We start from the raw sequence: 24,084 nt of genomic DNA on the forward strand, positions 1-24,084 counted from the left end.
GTAACAAGGCTGGAGTGGGACCAGAGACAAAATTTTAAAATGGGCCCCTCGCTGATACACACACACACACTTCACAATATATAGTCATGTTTGAACTAACAGTCTGCTGCTTCCCCGCTGAGCCACCACATCTACTACTACAATTTATTAGGGATGTGCACAGAACTGGCGAGGGCGATGCACTCCCCCCGCCCCCCGCCACAAACACACCACATTTCCCCTGCCTGCGTTGGATTTCCTAAAAGTCTGTCGGGGTGGCAGTGTACCTCCCTGCCACACCGTTGCCCCTTTACCGGATATGACAGGAAGTACTAGACATGCCTGCGCGTGCAGGGAAACATCTATATCGGGTAGCAGCGATATAGGAAGATGCTGAAAAGCATCATCTCACACTGCCCTTAGATTGACAGTGATTATATGCCCATCTGTCACCTCTTTCTCTAAGGGCATAGCCTGTGTATATGGCTCCTTGCTTGCTTTGTTTTAGGTACAGCACCTAGTTTATTTGGTAGAAATATTCTTTAAGGCCCAACCCTTAGACAGAGAACTGATGGACGATGGATAAAATTATTACCAGCTCTCTATTTAAGGCAGGGGTTTGGGGCCTTTTATTTGAACATAAATTAAACCGTGGATTGTTTATACAGGCACTCTGGAAATAGTAACAAAGATTTTCTTATGACAAACTTTCATGAGAATCACAAACTTTCGTGGTTTATATATTTTGCACTTTTTTGTTATGACATTCCACACCCTGGTTTATGTGGGTGGCCTCCTAATCTGGATCTGCTCCTTCTTCTGAAATTGCTAGGTTTGTGTGATATATTTATATTTATTTCTAGTTACATTTACATACCAGCTTTCACGTATTTATCCCAAGGCAGTTTGCAAGGCTAAAATAAGTACACAATAAAATCACATTAAATCCACCAACAATACAAACCATAAAATATATCTCAGATCATTTAACTCTTTTTCCTCAAGTGTGAATAATGTGTACATGGCAATACTCCTTTTTTGTAGTTACTGTATAACGCAGAGGAAATGCTTAACTTTTCTAAATGTTTCTGCAGTCTTTAAGAGTTGCAATATTTCTTCTGCATGGAAAATTCTCATGCTATCTGCTCTGTGGTCAGGATGGGGTATTATTTCCTATGATGATTATCCACCACTTTAGATTCCATGTAGAATCGATAAAAAGAACCGGGGTGGGGGTGGTTATTTATTTGTGTAATGTAGCCACAGCATTCTTGGTCCAGTTGTAATATACTTCTTGAGATTGTGCCGTCGAGTCAGTGTCAATCACAGAGCCCTGTGGTTTCCTTGGTGGAGTGGTTTACCATTGGCTTCCTATGAGATCAGGGGTGTAACTACTATTAGGCAAGGGGAGGCGGCTGTCTGGGGGGCCCCATGCCTCAAGGGGCCCCCCAGAGGCAAGTCACGTGACTATATATTGTGAAGTGTGTGTGTGTATCAGCGAGGGGCCCATTTTAAAATTTTGTCTCTGGGCCCACTCCAGCCTTGTTACGAGATGGTGCCTTTGCCGTTATCACTGAAGTGAGACAATTGCCTCCAGCACCTTCCTATATTGCTGCTGCCCGATATAAGTGACTATATATATATTTAATACTCGGCAAGTCTGGGAAGCACACGGCGGGGATTTGAACTAACAGCCTCTTGCTCCCTAGGCAAGCTGCTTCCCCACTGTGCCACCACGGCTGATAATACCCAAATAAATGGCTACCCTTTGGCTACCCAAATAAATGGATGGGTATAGCCACTTAATGGCACAGCAAGGAAATGACTTGATTAGCAAGCCAGAGGTTGCCAATTCAAATCCCTGCTGGTATGTTTCCCAGACTATGGGAAACACCTATTTCGGCCAGCAGCGATAGAGGAAGGTGCTGAAAGGCATCATCTCATATTGCATGGGGGAAACCCCTCCTGTATCCCATCAGAGATAACGACAGGGCTCTGAGATTACTAGGAGTCGACACCGACTCGATGGCACACTTTACACAGTCTTTAAAGACATCCTGCCCTTAAGGATTCTCAGTGCAAGAGCAGGAAGGGCTACTTCCTTTTGGTTGGCCACTGTGGAAAGAAGCAGAAGATTGGACTGGAAGCTGGACCCTGTGTCTGATCCAGCAGCTTGCTCTACATGTAATTAACTGATGGACTTCAGTGACGCAGGATGTGCCTGTGGCCACTAGATTATATGGCTTCAGTTTTTTTTAAAAATGTATCAGTTGATAGAGGATAGGTATATCCTTCATCGAGGATAAATCAAGCCTCCATGTTCAAAGGCAGCATACCTCTCAGTGTCTCTCAGGGCAAGGCCATCCTTATCCTGCTAACTGGGCAAAGAGGCACCTTTTACCGTGGTGATTCTCTTTATTTAGCAGGGAGAGATTAATTGGCCCTCTCCACCCCCAGCACAGTATCTCCAGTGACTGTTGCTGGTGTCTATCTTATGTTTCTTTTTAGATTGTGAGCCCTTTGGGGACAGGGAGCCATCTGATTGATTTATTATTTCTCTGTATAAACCGCCCTGAGCCATTTTTGGAAGGGAGGTACAGAAATAAAATAAATAATAATAATAATTAATGCCCTGTATACCTCAGTGCTGAAAAGACCATCCAGGCCTTGGGGTTTCCAGCCTTGGGTGTCCAGATGTTTTTGGACATCAACTTCCATCATAAGAACAGTGGCCTTATACCAAGTCATAGGAACATAGGAAGCTGCCGTATACTGAGTCAGACCATAGGTCCATCTTGCTCATTATTGTCTACAAAGCTAGGTGGCCAGATTTGGCTTTAAAAAAGCCAAATTCTGGCTTACAGCCCATTTGACCCACGAGTATACCCCTTAGGTTCTGGCAACTCTGCTACACAGACTGGCAGTGGCTTCTCCAAGGTTGCAGGCAGGAATCTCTCTGCCCTGTCTTGGAGATGCTGCCAGGGAGGGAACTTGGAACCTTCTGCTCTTCCCAGAGTGGCTCCATCCCCTGAGGGGAATATCTTACAGTGCTCACACTTCTAGTCTCCCATTCAAATGCAACCAGGGTGGACCCTGCTTAGCTAAGGGGACAAGTCATGCTTGCTACCACAAGACCAGCTCTCCTCAAGTCAGACCATTGGTCCATCTAGCTCCGTATTGGCTACACTGACTGGCAGTGGCTCTCCAAGATTAGAGGCAGGAATCTAACCCAGCCCTACCTGCAGGTGCTGCCCAGGATTGTACCTGGGCCCTTCTGTGTGCAAAGGAGATCCTCTGCCACTGAACTACAGCCCCATCCCATAAGGTCTCCCACCCAGGCACTGACCACACCAAGACCTGCTGAGCTTTAGCAAGGCGGCTGTATCGTACGCCCTTAGACCATGCTTTAGGTGGGACTGAAGGTCGTTATGGCTGGAGGAACCCCTGGGCTAGCCACTGGCCAGAGAAGGAAGAACTGCAGAGAACTTGATTCTTCCCTCTTTGCCAGAAAGGACTCTTCTCCATCTGTCCTTGCTCAAGGACTGTGGAAGCGAAGAGAAAGATGCTCTGGCATCTGCCACTGGCCCGAGGAACAAAGACAACTAGATCATTGTGGCGTTTGTTTGCTTTTTAACTGTTGACATTTGTTGTAAGCCATCTGAAATAATTTGATCAAAATTTGGGGTACGTTTTGGGCAGTATAAAAATATGTAAAATAAATCAATAAATAGACAAACAAATCAGCATTATCACAGTGTGTGGAGCAGGGCTGGGGTTTCATAGATGTAAAAGATTCAGACCAGGAAACACGACGTAAACAGGCAAAATCCAAGAAGTGGAATCTGTTGTTTGATATGCCCATTAATGAAAGCAACCCAAGCCGTAAGTCTGAGGTTCAGCTGTGCTTCCGTAGTCACCTTCCTAATGCCCTTGCATGGCCCAATGTGAAATGTCTAAGAAATCATCATGTGTGTGAAATGAAGTGCGAAACGACATGTTTGGAGAATGGCCACCACATTTCGCTGCTGCAAGGCAGGCTCTGGAAGTGTGAGCCAGCTGTCTGCTTTCCCCCAAGGTGCAGATGTGGGCATTCCTGCAAAGGATTCAACAAATGAAGCCACAAATCATCAACTTGGGAGCAGTTCTGCTGGATTTAGTAGGACTCCTCTGGAGCACACCGATTGTAGATTGCAGCCGAGATCTGTACATTCAACAACAAGCTCTAGCCGAATAACCTACATCCGCCTAAGTAGCCTGGGAAATTGCTGTGTGTGCACAAAAGTGTAAATGCCACAGAGCTGAAGGGATTGGGTTGCTAGTTCCTTTATTCCAGTTCCTCCTTCCTCATGAATACAAAGGTGGAAAGGTAAAGAGGCCATTCTAAATCAGTAATCATTGTACAAACATATATTAGCCAACAACAAGAATGTTTTCTACATACTACTAATGGTGCAGCATGGAAGTAATTTGCCTAGCGTGCAAGAGGCTAGTTCAAATCCCCGCTGGTATGTTTCCCAGACTATGGAAAACTCCTATATCAGGCAGCAGCAATCTAGGAAGATGCTGGAAGGCATCATCTCACACTGCACAGGACGAGGCAATGGTCAACGCCTCCTGCATTCTGCTCTGTGGTCGCCAGGAGTCGACACCGATATGATGTACATATCAGACTGTATAAAAATGTAATAATAATAAACCAAATTTTGGATCATGTCAAATTATACATCCACACTGGCAGGGCAACTGTTGTTGATGAGTTGCCGAGCTTTTAGGCATGATCCAGCCTCTGGACTTCAGTACTCCTCAGGAGGAGATGAATAGAGATGAGTCAAGAAAAGAAGGAAGCAGAGCTCACTGGGACTGGAATGGGGCAGGAGGTGGTAGTGGGGGCTTCCCTTCAGAGCTAAACTGGAGTATCTGCCCTCACTATGAGAAGAATCTTCACTGAGGACCAGCTGCTTGCTGGATGTTGCTGACGATAGGCTTGTTCACACAAAGATTTGAATCTAGGTTTAATGTTGGTTACCAACATCGAAGCAATTGTGTGAATCCATGCCAATGTGGTTTCTGGCCTAAGATTCTCGGAGAGTGCAAGCCGGCTCAGTTGGAGCCGGGCTTGACGTTGAACCAGCTTGGCTCAACAGGTTTGGTCGTGTGAATGGCCTCTGCGCATGGTCATGCGTGCACAGAGGCCTGAATTGGGCTGCCACCAGCCCTGGCTACTCTGGGGGAGGCTGTCAGGGGGAGGGGGAAGAGACGCTGCCAATGGGGCTTGTAAGTACTAAATTACTCCCCTCCTGCCCACCCTACCCTTAGGGAAGCCCCCCAGCCCCTTTACTGTTAAAGGGGGATCTGATGAGCTCTGAAATGGTTCAAACCAGTCTAGTTTGACCAGAACCAAAACTGAGCCAAGTCGGTTCAAATTATAGATCAAACCAGAAATGCCAGTTTTGTACACATCCCTACAAGATTCCCACCTTCCGCGGTTCACAGAATCACCCTGAGGTTGCTAACCCACATTAAACCTAGATTCAAACGATTGTTTGAACAAGCCTAATTATCTTGCATTATACATCATCTGAGCTATTCCCTTGCCCATCTGTCTGCTCTTCTCCCTCGTTCCAAACACTCCAGAAACATGGCACGATGCAAGGTGCTTCTCTGGGTTCTTTTATTTTCCTGGCACGACGTAGCCAGATGGTTCTAAATGCACAGCTGCCGCCCTTTCTGCTGACCCTGAGCCTTCCTGTGCCTTTAACCCTGGCACAGAACTGACACAGCAGCAACTTTTCCTGTCATTTCCCCCCCATGTCCGGAAGCTTCAGCAGCTACACTGCTTCCCTTAAAGGCACCAGAGCGTGGCTAGGAAGGCAAGGCAGCAACCTGAGCTGTGCTGCAGGACATTCGTACAAGACCCAACTGCAGGAGGCCAGAGAGAGACCACATTTCCATCCTGGAGAATTATAGAAGATTCAGCTCACTCCCATTACTTGGGGGGGCCTCCTTCTGTTGAGTATGTCACAGCATGGTTTAACCGGCCCTGCCCATACTGTTTCTCCTACACCAGGCCTGCTCAACTTCAGCCCTCCTGCAGATGTTGGCCGACAGCTCCCATAATCCCTGTTTATGGGCCACTGTGGCTGGGGATTATGGGAGTTGGAGTCCAAAAACAGTTGGGGGGGGGCAAAGTTGAGCAGGCCTGCCATATACTTTCCTGCTTTGCTATGACCTGTCGTTAAAAGAATAGGTGCATCTTTCTGTGCATAGACTTTTCTGGGCTGTGCAATTCAGGTACACATTACAAACAACAAAAACTTGTCATCCAGGTGCATTGCTAGGTACTTAAAAGATTGGGGGCTCACAGCGCCCCTTTTCATAATTAAATAATTCGTAATTAAATTCAATCATTACACGCACACACCCCAGAATAATTGCCTGTGTTTTTTTGAAGTCTCCAATACTAATACTTGCTGCTCAACTTCGGCCCTCCTGCAGATGTTGGCCTACAATTCCCATAACCCCTGGCTATTATTGGCCATTGTTATTGGGAATTATGGAAGTTCAAAAACAGCTGGAGGATCTAAGCTGAGCAGGCCTGCTCTAATGTTATAATCCGGCATGTTATAATGTTATAATACAGCACCTACGAAGGTGGAAGCAGCAGAAGCTAGGTGAGGCTAGCAGCTCTTTCCTCAAAAGCCATTGCAGCTGGGGACTCTGGGAGTTGTAGTCAACAACATCTGGGAATCTCTGTTAGAGGGAATACTGGAGGGGGCTGATGAGATTCCCTAGGCAAGTTCCTTCCCCGATGTGCCATTGCTACTGGTGGTAGCAAGCACAAATTGTCCCCTTTGCTAAGCAGGGTCTGACCTGGTTTGCATTTGAATGGGAGACTGCATGTGTGAGCACTGTAAGATGCTCAGGGGATGGGGCATATCTAGGAAGAGCACCCACATACTTGTGTGCAGATGGTCCCAGGTTCCCTCCCTGGCATCTCCAAGATAGGACTGAGAGAGACTCCTGCCTGCAGCCTTGGGGAAGCCGCAGCCAGTCTGTGTAGACAATGCTGAGCTAGATGGGCCAATGGTCTGACTCAGCATAAGGCAGTTTCTGATGTTCCTAAGATACATACATCACTGAGCTATGTATGTCCCCATCCCTCAAAAACCTAAGAACATAGGACGCTGCTTTAAACTGAGTCAGACCCTCCGGCCATCTAGTTCAGTATTGCCTGTTCTGACTGGCAGCACCTCTCCAACTGTTCAGACACCAGCCTCTCCCATCCCCACATGGGAGATGCTGCCAAGGATTGAACCTGGGACCTCCGGAAAAGGAGCAATCGATTTCAGGACAGACAAGAACCCTGGCACAACACAATTTGATCTGTGGAATCCATTGCTGCAAGGTGTGACGAGGGCTGGTGACTTTTCAAGGGGATTTGTCAAATTCATGTCAGAACAGGAGAGGTAGATCCATAGCTATTAAGCATGATAGCTCTGTGGAGCCTCCTTATTCAGAGGCAGTCTCTCTGCATACTAGTTGCCAGGGTGCCACCAGCAGGGAACAGAGACTGCTTTTGTGGCTCCGCACTGGCTGCTATTAGAAAGAGGATAGTCCACCTCTTCTTTGGTGCGCAACGGGAAAGGAGGTTATTAAGTCAGAGGTTCTCTTCTCAGTCTTGCTAGGGAGATTATGGGAGTTGTATTGTGGCTGGGGATGATGGGATTTGTAGTCCAAGGGCATCTGGGGGACCCAAGCTTGGGACCCCCCTAGGGGGACAGAGAGTGAGGCAGAATTGTCTGCATCTCCCACTTCACACCGTTTGGGTTTTTTTAAAAAAAATATTATTTATGATTTTGTTTAACTTATCCTTTATTAATGATGCGGGCGCGATTCTGAGGGTGCTGAAATCGGTGTCGACCGCCCTCTGGCGCCGCCAGGATCTGGTCCAGAGCGCCCTCCTGCCTGCCTTCCTCCCCGCCAGCGCGCCCTCTCCGCCGGGGCAAAAGGACTGGGCGCCTCGGTCCTTCTCCAGCCAGAATCGGAGCGAGGGCGCAGCGCAGACGCACGCTTGGCAGTTAGGCGCGCGCGCCGGCGGCGGCGGCGGCGGGGCGGGGGGGGGGAGGCGTCCTGTCCCCGGTGCCAGGGACCCGGGCGGGGAAGGCGCCAGCAGCTGGCGAGGAGGGCGCTCCCGGCCCCTCCCTCGGCCTTGCGCTTCGGGCGCTTGCAGAGGCGGCGGCGACTAATTCCTCCCCAGGGGGGCCATGGAGGCGCTGGGCGCAGCGGGGCAGCAGGAGGCAGAAACGGAGGCAGCCAGAGCAGGATCGGGGCCGGCCGCGGAGGAGCGGGAGGAGGAGATCGACCTCTCGCTGGGTAGGTGCCGCGGCGCTCGCCCACCCTCTCCGGCTGTGGAGACGAGGCGGCCCCATGTGGGGCTCTTTGGGGCGTCGGGGGCGGGCAGGAGGGGGTTGGGGCTGAGCTGCTTCCGAGGGCCCCCAACTTGCAGCCCCCGAGACGGGCTTTCGTCGAGGGCGGGGGGCGCGCAGGGAGCGAGCGCCGCCCGCTGCTGCTGGGCTTCTCTGGCTGTCGAGCTGGGCATGGCCACGGCGGGGGCCCTCATGGGCAGCACTTCTGGACTGGCTATTATTACACCAGGGAGCGGGCGGGGGGGGGTGCTGTTGGTGTGAGACCAGATCTGGGGCAGAAACGACCTTCCCCAGAAGAGGGGCCGCACTTGGGCAAAGTTGGCAAACTCTTTCAGAGTGGCTGCGAGCCCCACCAGAGGCTGTTCACTCACTCTGTTGGGCACAGCCCACCCAGGGGGTCACCCTCCATCCCATCCTAGCCCATCTCTGCAGTCGACCCCTGCTGGCTGTTCCTCTCCCTCCAAGCCTCTCAGTAAACCCCAGGAGCACCCCCCCCCAAAAAAACCCCATGGGTTCCTGTCTGCGTTACAACCCCATGGACTATCCATTACGGCCGGCCGTGACTGCAGTCAGAAGCAAGCAAAGTGGGATGAAATCAAAGCCACAGGCTGAGAGCCTGACCTCCCCCCCCCCCCCCAGTGTTGGCTTCCAACCCCAAACCCCGCAACCCAGCCAGCACTTGATAAATGGGCCTTGCTCCCAAAATAGAGCCGCGGCCAGTGGTCACTTGATCTGATGCCCCTGTCTATTTATGGAGGTTGACTGAGATACAAATGGTTTCCCTGGCATGGGCTCTGCGGCGCACACAAACAGCCCTCGCTTTTATGAAGTCAGTGGCCTGGAAATACCCACATCCCATCCCAGTGGATTACTATCCAACAGAAGCATGCGGGGAGAGGAGGGGCGGATCTTCTCTTTCTCTACCGTGGTTCAGTTGGAACTGACAGCCTACTTAATTGGCCTTCATAAACCCACCTCTGTAAAGTCGAACAGTGAATATTTGCAACCTGACAGTCAAGGTGCATTACAGTATCTGATTTATTTAAGAACTGCAATCCAATACTTCTGGACTTTTAGTGTCAGTGGTCTAGATTTGATATGGATATTTCATATCACTCCACATCTCTTCCCCACCCTCCGCCAATAAATGGTTTCTTCCAGTCTGCATGATTTCTTCCAGTCTTTCATAGGAACATAGGAAGCTGCCATATACTGAGTCAGACCATTGGTCTATCCAGCTTCCCCTCAGGGGATGGAGTCAGTCTGGGAAGAGCATCTAGGTTCCAAGTCCCCTCCCGGGCAGCATCTCCAAGATAGGGCTGAGAGAGATGCCTGCCTGCAACCTTGGAGAAGCCGCTGCCAGAGTGTCTTGTTAGAGGGACTAAAATAACCCTTTGAGCATGAATGCCAGAGAGAGCCCACTGAGCCTGAGAGGGAGGGCTCTGCACTTATGTAACGAGAGTTGTGCTCTTCATTGTAAGGCCCGGGGGCCAGTGGCAGCCCCCACCAACCCAGCATGCACCTCCTTGACTAATTGTTTAAACTAGGCCTGTGTGAAGCTTCAGCCAAAGCAGAAAGCAGGAGGGCCGTGATATCTGTGGATCTGTTATCCACGCATGCGCATCTCTGTGGTTGGGTAAAAGACACCCGACCTTGGCATATGCGCCTGGGGGCTGGGGGAAACAAACACACCAACCTCTCATATCTGTGGGTTCGGGGTGGCCGGAAATGACCGCAGAAGTCATTTCCAGCCACCATTTTGTGTTTTGGAGCCCCCAAAATAGGTCTGTTTAAAAAAGGGAGAAGGAAAAAATGGTGATTTGCGGCCAATTTTTGGCCGATTGGGGGGGCCTTGTGGGGCACAGCTCAAGCCAGGGGGAGCAGCAAAGCATGGTAGGGAACTTCACCCCGCATCCTGCCCCCCGAAATTTGGCCAATTTTTGGCAATTTCCATCAATTTCCCCGACAACCAGAACCTAACCCCTGCGATCCCATTGTCCCCAAAGACTCGATATTTGCAGTTTCTGTATCGACAGTTGCATCTGGGAATGGAACCCCCGCGAATATCAAGGTCCTCCTCCTGTACCCTGCACTGGACCATGCAGAGAGCTACCATTCCCACTGCCCAGTGCTGTACTTTGCCCAGTGCCGGTAGGGCTCCTTTAAGGGAAACAAAGCCCCCTTGAACCCTCACACCACCTTGGAAGTCACGGAGCACTGGGAAGTGTAGCTTTCCTATTAGAGCTCTCCAGAGAGGGCTCTCTGTCTCTCTTAAAGGGCCTCCCCAGCACTGAGAAAAGCACAGCACCCTGCGGAGGTCAGCGCAGTGGGAAAGGGCTCTCACATCGCAGGTCTTTTGCCAGAGTGGCCCCCCGCTTGAAAACCAGTGAAGATCACTGAGCTAGAGGTTCTCATCTCCGCTTGTGGTTGGTCAGTGGGGTGTCCTTGCAAAATGATCCTCACCCCGCAAGTTGAAGTAGAGCTTCTGATCCTCTTGTGCGAAAACACTGGTGGCAGGTCAGCAGAGGAGAGAAGCTAAAGGGAAGTACCGTTTGCCTTGATGATGTGCTCCTTTTTGGTCCCTCCCTCTAATTTAGATGACATCATAAAGCGCAACCGGAAAGGACAGATGAACCCAAAGGCACGCGGGAACAGATGGAGACAGCCACTCAAGAACAGGAATCCAGCCTATGGCAATGGGAGGCCTAGATTCCGGAGCTGGGCACCGCGAAATGGGCAAGGTAAATACCAAGAAGCAGGAGGAGGAGGAAGAAGAGATTGGAGAGTTGAAGGACGCTAGTTTTTGCTCCGCCAGATTTGTTCTCTCTAAAATCTTTTTAGAGATTCCTATCAACTCTTGTTTCAGCTTCGTACCCAGAGCCCTTTACTGCCTCTCTTGGAGATCTGCAGGGGTCCCTGAAAATTCTAGCCACCACAGGAGGAGAGCTGGTCTTGTAGTAGCTGATCTTGTAGTAGCAGGCATGAATTGTCCCCTTTGCTAAGCTGGGTCTGCCCTGGTTTGCATTTGAACAGGGGGCTACATGTGAACACTGTAAGCTATCCCGCTTAGGGGCTGGGGCCACTCTGGGAAGAGCAGCTGCATGCTTGCATGCAGAAGGTTCCAAGTTCCCTCCCTGGCGTCTCTAGGATAGGGCTGAAAGCTTAGAGAAGCCGCTGCCAGTCTGTGCAGAGCAGACAATACTGAGCTAGATGGACCAATGGTCTGACTCACTATAAGGCAGTGTCCTATGTTCCTAACCCCTAGGAAGCTGTCTTGGTCCCTCTGTTTGGCCCAGTACTGTCCACCCAGGCTAGCAGCAGCGCTCCCAAGATCCCAGAGAGACACAGGCCTTTCCCAGCCCTTTGCGCTGAAGTTCATGAGCTGAAGTTGTCAAGGACTGAACCTGAGGTCTTCTAGATGCAAAGCAGCTGGGCTTGTTTTAGATGTGTAAGCAGGCACGAAACGTGCAGTTCCCTCACTCAAAAGAGCAGTTCTAAAAGCACATTTGTACAGTTCAGAAATCCAAGGCAGGCCAAAGTTCTATCACTCACCAAAAACCTTCAGTTTAAGATGAGAGTTAAGTTGCTTTCAGTTCTTTCATTCATGCTCTAAAAAGCGTGAACATTGCAAGTTAAGGTGCCCATCTTAACTTCTGCACCATATGTGTTTGCACACTTAGTATTTAAAAAAAAAATCTCAAAATGCAACTTTTAAAGCAGGCTTTTAAAGGAGGCTTTTTAATGCTCCATTAATGTTTTGTTATATCTGGTAGGTTCTTTAGCTTCTTTAGCTTTTTATAATTTTCCGTTTTAATTTGAACCTAATAATTGTGGTTTTTAATCTCTTTTTTTTAAGTTAATTTTATTACTTTTATTCTATCTGTGTCTATCTTATTGTTGTGAGCCGCCCTGAGCAGTAGTGCTCTGGAGGGGCAGGGTATAAATATTTTAAATAAATAAATAAATAAATAAATAAATAAATAAATAAGAGCTATAAAGACTTTGCACAATCTTGTATATTATGCTCCTTTAGAAATGAGGCTCCCTGCACCCACACCTTTACACATGAGTTACCATTACTCACAAGTACAACATCCGTTCTTACGATGAGTAGACCATAGTGTCTGGGTTTTCCATAAAAACCCGTTGAACAAAGGGTGGCAATTTTGGAGAAAAAAAGACCAACAAGGAAATGGTTAAACAGTGTTTCCTGTAGGATTGAAAAATGCAGGCATCTTACATAACAGCCAGATGCAAAATGAAAAGCCAATCAATAATGAATGAAGTACGGATACGTGGAAATGGCGATAAAACAAAGGACGGAGACAAAAGAAATAGTCTGCGAGGTGTAGCAGGGATGTCAGTTCTGATGTATGGCATGAGCGGATGTACATATTTCAAGAGAAACAATAATGAATCCGTAAACGGAAGCACAAAACTTGGAGATAGATCATAACAAAGAAATTCCCCCTTCGCCAATGAAGGCCTGTAAACTAGAAGAGCCATTTATCAAGCTGCCGATTGGTAGAGATTAGGAGGGAAATCGGTCTGCAGAAGGGGAATGCTCGCAAAGGTTTTTCATGGAATGATTTGTATTCAGGTGAAGGAAACACCGTGCAAATTACTGCCTGCAAAGTTGCCCCGAGGGTCCCTGGTATAAATAAACACACCGCGAGCCAGGTGGTGTAATGGATGGCTCAGAGAAGCATTGTGGCTGGAACGCAGTATGTAAATATTGTAGAAATATTGATAAAAAATGGCAATCTGGGTTTCCCCCTGGAGACCTCCGTTCAGAACTCCCATCTAGTCATGAGCTCCCTAGGGCAGGGATTCTCAAACTTGGGTCCCTGGATGTGGTTGGACTACAATTCCCATCATCCCCGGTAGGGATGTGCACCAAGCGTTTGGTGCACAACCCAGGGAGAGCGGGCACTTTAAAAGGAGGATCTTACCTGCCCCTCTGCCACTCCTCCACCATATGGTGTTTCTGACCCCGCAAAGAGCGCCTACCCACGGACTGCTGGGAGCCGTTTAATACCAGCAGCACCATGGTGGGGCAGCAGGGGAGTGATGGAGGGGCAGGTAAGACCTGCCTTCCTCCTTTTGAATCACCCGCTTGCCGCCCACCGAAATGATTCGGCTGGGGCAAGTCAAAGTGTTTCGGCGCCTCGAATTAGAGGTGCCGAAACGCTTCATGCACATCCCGCATCCCCAGCCATACTGGCCAGCCATTGTGGCTAGGGATGATGGGAGTTGTAGTCCAACAGCATCTGGGGACTCACCCAACAAGTTTGAGGACCCCTGCACTGGGATAATCTTGGACCAGGAAGTCAAACCATTTAAAAACTGGGCCCAGATTTGGTTCGGGTTGATCACTGTTTTTTGAGGCAGTTCGCACGATCCCATTTAGGGTAGGATAAGTGTCCTAATTATGATAGTGTGAACTGCCTCAAAAAGTAGTGATGAGCTCTAGGGAGGAGAGCTGGTCTTGTGGTAGCAAGCATGACTTGTCCCCTTAGCTAAGCAGGGTCTGCCCTGCTTGCATATGAATGGGAGATTAGAAATGTGAGCATTGTAAAAAATTCCCCTCAGGGGACGGAGCCACTCTGGGAAGAGCAGAAGGTTCCTATTTCCCTCCCTGGCAGCATCTCCAAGATCAGTTCTGAGAGAGACTCCTGCCTGCAGCCTTGGAGAAGCCGCTGCCAGTCTGTGTAGACAGTACTGAGCTAGATGGGCCAATGGTACTGACACAGTATATGGTAGCTTCCTATTTTCCTATAAACCAAAACTGGGCTCAGTTTTTAAATGGTTCGACAAGGGTTCAGGAGCTGTGCACACTTCCTGTTTTGAGATTGTATGTGAGGGGGAAAGCAAGCTCTAAGGGGGAGGAAATGATCATTGGGGAGGGAGAAGGTGGCTCGGACGTCATTGTCCTACCTAGTTCTTTAGCAGGGTAGGAGGAAACACCGCCCGATCCAGATGCTTTTCCCCAGACGATCACTTCCTCCCTTTCCTCCCTTGCTTTTTCCCTTGCACATGATCACCTAACTTCTCACTCTCTGGCTCCGTTCTGGTTCAGACACTCAACTTCAAAAAGGTATTCAGTAATGGATTCAAACCATATTTGAACTAATTTCAATAAGTTCAGGTTAGAATTGTATCAAACTCTTTTGCCTGCATTTTTAAATAAAATGAATACAATGATAACTGTTACACTTGGGGAAAATATTTATTACTTCTGAAATGTTTATTTTTGATTTTTAAAGGTTTTTATAAATAAAAAATGTGCACCAACATAAACAGGGAAATGGTATATTAATCCTACATAAAAAGCTGAGTGCCTGTTTATTGAGCCATCTGTTTCGAACCAGTGTGGTTCAAGTTCAAGTTCAAGCCTAAGATTTTCGTTTGGGACACTCAGTGTAGCTCTGGTTCACAGAAAATGCCTCTCGGAACTGGAATTGTTTGGTTCCAGCCTATAACCTACCTCACAGGGTTGTTGTGAGGATAAAAACAGAGCAAGCCCCATACAGAGTGCTCTTTGGAGGAAGGAAGAGACACTTGTGCTAAATAATAATCAGTGTTTTAAAATAACTAATATGAATTCTAAGAACCTGTTTCCCACTCAAGGAGCTACAGTCTCAACCCTGACTGTCTTTAGGACCCAATAGGTTTCAAGGAGGTTTCCGAAAATGGCAGTACTACAGGAAGCCATTTTGGAACAGGGCAATTGGTCCCAAGCCGAGGGCAGCCATCCGGCCCATTGGCATCAGCCCACTCAATTGGCCGGCTTCTGCTCAACAGGTAAGACCACCAGAACATCTCACCCTCCTGAGTTACTTTCTGTTATGGAAGCCATCCTGAGATGATTGCAGGGCACTAAGAAGTGAGCTGTGCTTCATTTCTAGGGCAAGCCGGCTGAAACCACCCTGGCAGGGAGTAGCGATGGTGCAGCAGCAGCCACCAACACCCAACAGCAGGGGCCTCCCACAAGGGTGAAGCGATTCAGACCTTTGGGACCTTCTTTGCCGGGGCAAAGGTAAGAAGCTCGGCACATTCATCAGTTCTGGATTACAAATGTTCCCCTCCCCTGCCCCAAATATGTACTCAGTGTCCAGTTGGAAGGGTGAATTTCTGATTCTCATGAAAGAGGAGTGGGAGTGATGTGGTTGAATTTGCACAACAAAATCCAGTGTTTGGAGTCCCACAGGCTGCTTCAAACCTGGTGATTAACCATTTGCAAATGAGAAAGATCTGAACATTTCTCAAACCTGTGTAAATTACTTTGAGAACATTTGTTGGAAAGTGGTATCTATTATATTCATATGCAACCAGGGCGGATCCTGCTTAGCAAAGGGGACAAGTCATGCTTGCTACCACAAGACCAGCTCTCCTCTCCTAGAGAGTGGATTGTTTAGCTAAGGAATCTAGCCCTTTTTGGTGGCCAAGTCAAACACTCCAGTATAACAGTTTCCATGAATATTACCCACACAAAATTAGAGGGCTTCCTGGATTTCATTTATTGAAGTTTCCTAGCAATGTAATCTATGAAAAATGACTTTGCCTGGTCAACGATGGGTCTTGCCTACTACTTGCCTATATTTGTTGTAGTAGTGGTAGTAGTAGAATTCTTCTCTTCAGAATTCAAATTCAATTTTGAGTGTGTGTGTATGATTGGCTGTATTAATTTGGAGTCCTTCTCTCCTGTTAACAGGCCTTTCCAACTAAACCGAAGACCGGCTTTCTTGCAGAGACAATCCCGTTTCAGCTTTAACAGAGGGGTCAGTTCTTTCTCTTCCTCCTTTTAATGTGTCTGTTAAGATGCAGATTTGGTCAAATGGAGAATTTACTAGCCTTGTCCTCTGGTTTGGCTCAGTAATCCATTATCAGATGGGCATTTCTACAATGAGCAGTGCTTAGTGTATTTGTATACTGTCGTCCCTCTCCACTCATGGTTTTCCCAATTGTGGATTTGAGTATCTGTGCCTGGGAAACTGTGACCGCATTCTCCAGCCTGAGTATCCATGGTCTGGCGAGTTTTAAAAAAACACATGGTTTTGTGGGGGATTTCTGGGGATCAGGGGTCATTTCTGGGGGTTGGGGATCATTTCTGGGTGTCGGGGGGGTAGTGTTCTCTATTGTTTTCATTTGTGTGCATAATGAGGTTTGTTCTGGGCAGCAGTATCAAGGCTGTGTGCGCGCAAATGCATTCAGAGTGGGGCCTTTGTGATTCAACCTTAACAGGATCTGAAATTAACTGAGCAGACATCAGAAAATGTGTGAGCACACGCACATGTGCACGCCTTAGAGGGAACAGTGGTCAGGGGGACATATCCAGGGGGTCAGGGGTGATTTTCGGGGGTCAGAGGGCGATTCTATTTTTAATCTTATTTTTGGTCTTACTGCGACCGTGATTCCCCTAACCCCCCCGTTAGCCATTGGTTTCAATGGCTCGTCTACCGCAAATTCGCCAACCACGAGGTTTTCCGGTAACGGAACCCTTGTAACTGGTGGGGGACGACTTTAGCTCTGATCACTTCACAAATATTATCTCTGTGACCCTTACCACAACCATGATCATTATAACCATACTGCAGATGAGAGTGGAGGGGTAGTGGCTAGCCTGTGTCCACACTCAGAATCTACTGCTGACATTTTTCTTTGCTGAGAATAAACAGATATATGAATTTCATTTCTGCATCTGGCTTGATGCTCTCTGTTTCAACATTTTAACAATGGCTAGCTCAAGGCTGTGGGAAGCCGACCAGCAAGGTGTGATGGGGATACCTATCTTTTGTTGTTTGTCCTCAACCCTTGTTCATCCAGTGTAGACTATCTTCAAACATGGTGGCTTCATTAACAGCTATTACAGCTAAGAACCATTGGTATTCATGAATTACAGCCATCCCTTGCCAAGCATGAGGGTTCTGCTCCAGGAAAACCCCACTATAGGCAAATTCTCAGTTGGTGAGGCATTTAAACCCCAACCCTATCTACTCCCAGCACAGTGCCTCCAGTGACTGTTGCTGGTGTCTATCTTATGTTTCTTTTTAGATTGTGAGCCCTTTGGGGACAGGGAGCCATCTTATTTGTTTGTTATTTCTCTATGTAAACCGCCCTGAGCCATTTTTGGAAGGGCGGTATAGAAATCGAATTAATAAAATAAAAAACAAAACCAATGGGAAACAGGAGCTAGGAGAATCATGATTGTGAAAATACCTAAAAATAAAGAAAAAATACTAGAAAATCGGCAAACATCCCTTAAAACCAACAAGAATCAGTAAGAGGAGTGAGCTGATTGAACCTCTGGAAAGTTTTTGAAACCCCACCCCCCGAATGCTAAAAGGCACTTCTGAACCGCCCCCCCCCCCAATTGTTCAAAGGCACTTTAAATCACGAGGAGTCAGCAGGGTCAGCAAGAGGAATGAGCAGATTGAACTTCTGAGCTCCCCAAAATCATGAACACCCCCCACCCCAAATCACTAAAAAATCTCACCAACCGCGGATACTTGGGACGTGGTTGGCAAGACCAGTCACAATTTCCCAGTCAATTGGGAAAACTCAAAACCGCGATTGGGAAAATGGCAGTTGGTGAGAGATGACTGTAACTTAATACTTTAAAAAACCATTGTAAGCTAGTGGCCATAGAAAGCTTTGTACCATATTATGAAACCCAAGTCCCTTTTTGCTTCAGGTTCATTATTGCTACCAAGAATCTTTTCTGTTATCTTTTCTGTTAAGAATTTTGTTTTTCCTGAATGCGAATTTTTATGCCCTTCTTCTGACAGCAAACAGAATCAAATGCAGAAGGAAAACCATCAAGGATGAGAAGGTAAATGGAAGGGGAACCATCGCTTTAAAAAAAAAAAAGGAGGAGGAGGAAAGAAAGAAAGTAAACTGAATGGCTGAACAGAACAGATTTGTTTCACTTTCACGGTAGGTGGCAGCTTCATCCCAACTCTGGAGCTGTCCTGACCATCTCTGTGTCTAACCCGCAAGCAAGTCAGATGAATGGGTAAGTAAAATTGCTGTGTGTAAAATGACCCACCATCCATTCTCTATGTTTGCTGTTTGGATTTCTGGCCTCACCGTGCCTGTGGATGCAATGTTAAAGCAAGCCTTCCTGTTCTCTGAGCTTAGCAGGAAAGACTAGACTCTCAACATTAGGGATGTGGGAGCAATATGTGTTGTGAGCATCCACAGGCCGTGTGGAAGGGGCAAATAAATATGCTTCTGGATGAAGCGAACTCTCAAACTTTCTTGGGAACAGCCTGCCTGTTGGAAGAGATGCGTACTAGTCCCAAGCTTTAACCATATGGAGACAACATGGAAGAAACAGAGATGCTGAAAAATAGGCTAGTACCTTTGCCTAGGATGCTAAAATTGCAAGACGCCAGTGTGGTGTAGCAGTTAGAATGCTGGACGAAGACCAGGTGAACCTGGGTTCAAATCCCCACCCTGGCATAAAACTCACAGGGCGGCCTTGGACAAGCCACCCTCTCTTTGCTTAGCCTACCTCACAGGGTTGTTACATTGATAAAGTAGTGGGAAGAACGGTGTATGTCACCCTGAACTCCTTGCAGAAAGGGTGGGATAAAAATGCAATCAATAGCTAGAAAGGACGATCTTGCTTACATAGGAAGCTGCCGCATACCAAGTCAGACCCTTGGTCCATCTAGCTCGTTATTGTCCACACCAGGGCTGCTCAGTTTTGGCCCTCCTGCAGATGGTGGCCTACAACTCCCATAATCCCTAGCTATTGGTCACTGTGGCTGGGGATTATGGGACTGGTAGTCCAAAAACAGCTGGGGGGGGCCTAAGTTGAGTAGACCTGGACTACACTGACTGGCAGCAGCTCTCCAAGGCTGCAGGCAGGAGTCTTTCTCAGCCTTTCTTGGAGATGCTGCCAGGGATGGAACCTGGGACCTTCTGCATGCAAAGCAGACACTCTATGAGCCAGGTCTCACCTGGTTTGGAGCTGTGAGCGGGAAGGGAGCCCTGGACGGCCGGATCAGCCGCCCACACAAGTGCCGGCTCCAAGACAGAGCCAGCGGGGGCTGGGGGGGGGAACGGGAGCCACACAGCCCCCAGAAGCCCCAGTATGCCCTGCGCGAGCGCACAGGGCATACTGGGGAGACCCCTGGAGCCAGGAGGCGGCTTTTCGCCTCCCCTCCGGGGGCCTACTCGCGAGTAGCTGCGGCGTGGAGCCGCACTGCGGCTACTCACGACCAGATAGCCTGGGTTTGCAGAGCGCTCGCTATGGGGAGGGCTACAGGAGCGGGTTAACCACTCCAGAACCACTGGGCTTGCAGCCGAGCCCGGTGGTTCTCACGATCAGCAAAAACCGGGCTAGCGGAGGCTGATCGTCAGAATAGCCCCTACCACTGAGCCATCCATCCCCCGCTCCTCTTCCAGGAGTGAACAAACTTTAACAGTTCCTGTATGCCAGGCCTGCACAACATAAGGCCAGATCAGGCCCTCGGGGACTTTTTTTTTTGCAGCCCATGGATTGGCGTAACCTGCAGCAACAGCACCCCAGGGCCACCTTTTGGGTCAGTTCCCTCTCCTTCCTCTTTTCATCCTCTGTCCTCTCTGAAACTGCTTTACATCCTGTGCATGTTTACTCGGAGATATTCCCACAGGGCTTCTAGTCATGCTTCAGCATGGCTATGACTGCAAGATGAAATTGACAGCAATTTAGAGAGAGGAGAGGGTTTGGCATTTGTTTGGGGCTGGGATTTTTTTTTAAGGGAAATGCCACTAAGTGAGTGAGCAAGGACAGGCTCTATTTCCTGGCCACGATCCTTAATTAAAATGATGGATCCCTTGCCAAAGGGGAAAAGATCCACAACTAACTAATAATTGCTTTCGTTAATCTTTTAAACATAATTTTAATGCAATAATGTGCTGAAAATGGACCTCAAGCCCTGAACACTTGTGGTTGGTTCCGGCCAGTCAGGACATTGGAGTTGTGCACCCCTGCTCCATGCCACACATGGACAGCAGGATCCTAGTGGACACGTATATGCATCAGCAACTCACCGGAATCCTAAGTCTTTTGTGCACTGCCCTTTTGCTTTTTGAGCTCGGCGCTTCGCTCTTGCGCCACGGGGGTTGGGGTGAGTATTTTCTTTCTCTGCTGGGAGCGAGGCAGAAAAAGAACACATCTGCCAGTGACCACCAATGAGTTCCCTGTGGAAGAGGCATTCCACGCCCCTGTGGAAGAGGCATCTTATGTATGTTGTTTGTGTTCTGCAGGCCGGGCTTCAAGCGGCCCTTCCTGAGAGGGAGAAGCACCCCAGTGAAGATGAGCCACCATCAGCCCAAAGGGGTGCCCTTGAGGTTCAACTTCCGGGCCATGGCTAACCAGGTAGAGAATTCCAAAAGCCACGGAAAAAGAAGGGGAAGCAGTTCCCTCACTTGGTTGCTTGTCACTGAGCGATTTGTGTGCATGTGTGAATCAGCCCCGAGGTTTCAGATATGGAATTCAGGCTTGCTTCTCTACATAGGAACATAGGACGCTGCCATATACTGAGTCAGACCCTTGGTCCAGCTAGCTCAATATTGTCTACATAGACTGGCAGCAGCTGTCCAAGGCTGCAGGCTGGAGTCTTTCATAGACTTATGTGGAGATGTTGCCAAGGATCAAACCCGGGACCTTCTGCATGCAAAGCTGATGCTCTCTACCACTGAGCAACGGCCAGTGTTCTCTCTAATTTTTTTCACCTGTGTGCAGAATGAGTTTTATTCTGGGCGGCAGAATGAGTTTTAGTCTGCATTGGAATGCTTTAGTGGGATCCGTTTTCTCTCTCCCAAGCTGTGTGAATGTAAGGCGGTCGTTACTTGTGAACCACGTTAAGCGCTTTTGTGTTTAACTCCTCAGACTAGCTTGACGTTGGACGAGAGGTTCTCCGGGCTGAGGAACAAAGGCCGCTTCTCAGCACTGAGGAACGCAGGCCGGATGGTCACTCTGCCGTAGCGTGGCCCGTTTGGTTGATTCAAGACCAAGGCTGGGAAAGAGCCAGCTCCCGAGACCAGCTGGCTTCCCACTACAGCCTAGGAGGAGGCTAGAATCACCTCAGCACAGTTATGGGCCCATCTAGCCCAGCACCCATGGAATTTCTGCGCAAGCTGTGGACTCAGATGTGGCCTACAGGTCTGGCTGTTCTTCTGGCCTCTCCAGTGTAGACTTCCAGCTGCCATGCCCCACAGAAGGCCTCATGTTTCTGTCTCTGGGGGCAAACAGCGTTTGATGTGTGACCCATTGAGGTGTGCGCCGGTTTCCTTCTTAGTCTTGTGGAGATGTGTTGAGAGGAGCTATGTGGCAAAGAAGGCCCCCGAGATGCCCTCACCGCAGAATTCTTTGTCTTCAGACACAACCTGGGCCATGAGCGGACAGCACCTTATCCCAGGCACCCTTGCAGCGTCATGCGCCGCTATCTCAAGTGCCCCTTGCTCCCCCCGCCTGATGCAAAGCAGCACAGCACTGGTGGAGTGGAGCAGGCTGCCCACTGCCTAGTCCCTTATGAACGCTAGCGGATTTGGGATTTCTTTCTTTCTTTTTTGTGTGGAAACCACTTTTGCAGATTTGTCTCGGGGATTGAGTAGCAGCAAGAGTGAATAAAACCACTTTTAGGAGCCGAAATGTTTGGTTAATTCTTTGCAAAAACAGTAGCTACTTGGCTCAAGTATACAAAACAGAACGTCGACAATACTGAGGCAAACTTGCAGCCAGTCTTCCCTCTAAGAGGGATTCCCAGCTGTCCCTGTGCCAGTAGGGATGTGTAAACCAGTTCGAATTTGAACCAGTTTGAATTCGAACCGATTCCGTTTGACAGTTCGAATTCGCACCGAACTGAGCCTGGTTTGTGTTCTGAGATTTTCAATGACAAACCATGAATCCACTCTCATTTGCTACCAGAGAATCTACACTCAGACCACTGCATAAACAACAAAACCCAGTACCCCATGGGTTAGCAACCCATGGGGCTGGTTGGCACCCTCTGTGCACTACACCACCACTTGTTCTGGGACACCCCAGCGCCTCCCAAGTGCAGTTATTGGGCTGCTGAAACCTCCATTATTCCCTATGGGAAAAACCTTAAAGACGTGTAAACTTCAACAAATCACAAAAAAATCAGCCCTTTGCCCAATTCCTTTGAAATAATTCTGGTAGCTTCCTTGCCCCCATTGGGCACTACCACACTCCACTCTGGGCCACCCCTTTCCCCCCAATGTGAAGCGATACATTTGCTGGAATCCCCATTATTCCCTAAGGGAGAAATTAAAAATGAAAAAAATTCAACAATTTGCCAATAATTGCAGGAGTGTCCGATTGCTTTGCCATTTGGTGGGTGGTAGGCACCCCTGATTGCCTACTAACCACCCCAGGTTTTTGCCCCTAGGTACTTCACATAGGGAATAATGGGCAATAATAATAAAAATTTCAAAAATGCATTAAAAATTGTAGGAGTGTCCGATTGCTTTGGGGTTTGTATGGTAGTTGGCACCCATGGGTGCCTACCAACCAATCAAGTTTTGGAGGCTCAAACCAGTTTGAACTGGTTCAAAACGGTTCAAACCAGGTTCGAATTCGAACCGAACCAAGGCGGGGGTGGTGGTTTCCAAGCAAAACCAAAACTGAATCTCCCCACCATGGTGTGAACCCGGTTTGAATTCAAACCGAACCGGGCAAACCAGTGTTGTACACATCCCTATGTGCCAGTGCTGGGTGGTCAGTTAACATCCCCTCAGCATGCTACCCAGAGCACTTGCTTCATGCTCTGATACCTCCTGGTGGTGGGGGCTGGGAATTCCAACGTGAGCATGCCCGAATTTCTAACTTGCACAGGCCTACGCTTTAGTATGACAAAATATATCTCAATTAACAACAAAAAGCATCTTTTACCAAATCACATCTCTTATTTGCTTAAATGTGCAGCTCTAAGCTGAGAGTGTGTGTCACATATTGGTCGAATAGGAACATGAATAAAAACAATTTGTGAAACTTCTCAAATGCCAAAAAGTTAGAAAGGGTCTGCAGGGGCTTAGACCTGTGAAATTAGACCTCAATTTCCCAGTGAGGGCATGGGGCACATGGGAGGAGAGGCCCTGTGGTAGCAAACATGTATTCTTCCCATTGCTAAGCAGGATACACCCTCATTTGCATTTGAATGGGAGACTACATGTTTGATCACTGTAAGATATTCCCCTTAGGGGATGGGGCCACTCTGGGAAGAGCACCTGCATGCATTCAGCATCACTAGCTTTTCTCCTTGTTATACTACTTGTAATCAGAGACTCATAGAGTGAAAGGGCCTGGAGAGGCAGCCTTTCCTCCTAAGAACCTGCTGAGCTGCTACAAAGACAGCACAGGACTGACTGTGATGTTCCACTGACTGATTAACCTGAGCATGAGAGCTTGCTGATGCTACCTGGCAGCTGGCGAGGGGACATTGCCTCCCATAGGAAATCCGGAGGAGGGCTTGAGCCCTGCTGCTCCCATGAGGTTTATGCCCCTGAATGTCTAAATCAGAGGCCCCCTCTGAGTCTGAGGCCCAGGCCAAGTGGCCCTCCTGTCATGGGTGTAGCGTCCACTGGACAAAGGGGTGCAAATGTCCCTGGGCCCGGAGGTTCAAGGGGCCCCACTTCCGCCACCATTTACCATTTACCCTTGGTG

The 24,084-nt window shown here is 48.6% G+C and overlaps 1 protein-coding gene across 1 annotated transcript; it reads left to right on the forward strand.

The window, feature by feature from the left end:
* Window positions 1-8,095: 8,095 nt before the first annotated feature.
* Window positions 8,096-22,043, forward strand: LOC128335752 (UAP56-interacting factor-like). The gene is made up of 9 exons (XM_053274489.1): window positions 8,096-8,352; window positions 11,003-11,146; window positions 15,067-15,209; window positions 15,314-15,444; window positions 16,120-16,186; window positions 18,194-18,237; window positions 18,346-18,420; window positions 20,664-20,775; window positions 21,289-22,043. Exons 1-9 carry the CDS (start codon window positions 8,244-8,246, stop codon window positions 21,382-21,384), a joined length of 921 nt encoding a protein of 306 aa, XP_053130464.1. The 5' UTR covers window positions 8,096-8,243; the 3' UTR covers window positions 21,385-22,043.
* Window positions 22,044-24,084: the final 2,041 nt, after the last annotated feature.

The sequence above is a fragment of the Hemicordylus capensis genome, chromosome 11, assembly GCF_027244095.1.
Source record: "Hemicordylus capensis ecotype Gifberg chromosome 11, rHemCap1.1.pri, whole genome shotgun sequence".
NCBI lineage: Eukaryota > Metazoa > Chordata > Lepidosauria > Squamata > Cordylidae > Hemicordylus > Hemicordylus capensis.

Coding starts and splice junctions, on each gene's coding strand:
- LOC128335752 (XM_053274489.1), top strand. CDS start 8,244: ATGGAGGCGCTGGGCGCAGCGGGGCAGCAGGAGGCAGAAACGGAGGCA. Junction 18,238..18,345: donor AAACCATCAAGGATGAGAAG/GTAAATGGAAGG, acceptor CTTTCACGGTAG/GTGGCAGCTTCATCCCAACT. Junction 20,776..21,288: donor TCCGGGCCATGGCTAACCAG/GTAGAGAATTCC, acceptor TTAACTCCTCAG/ACTAGCTTGACGTTGGACGA.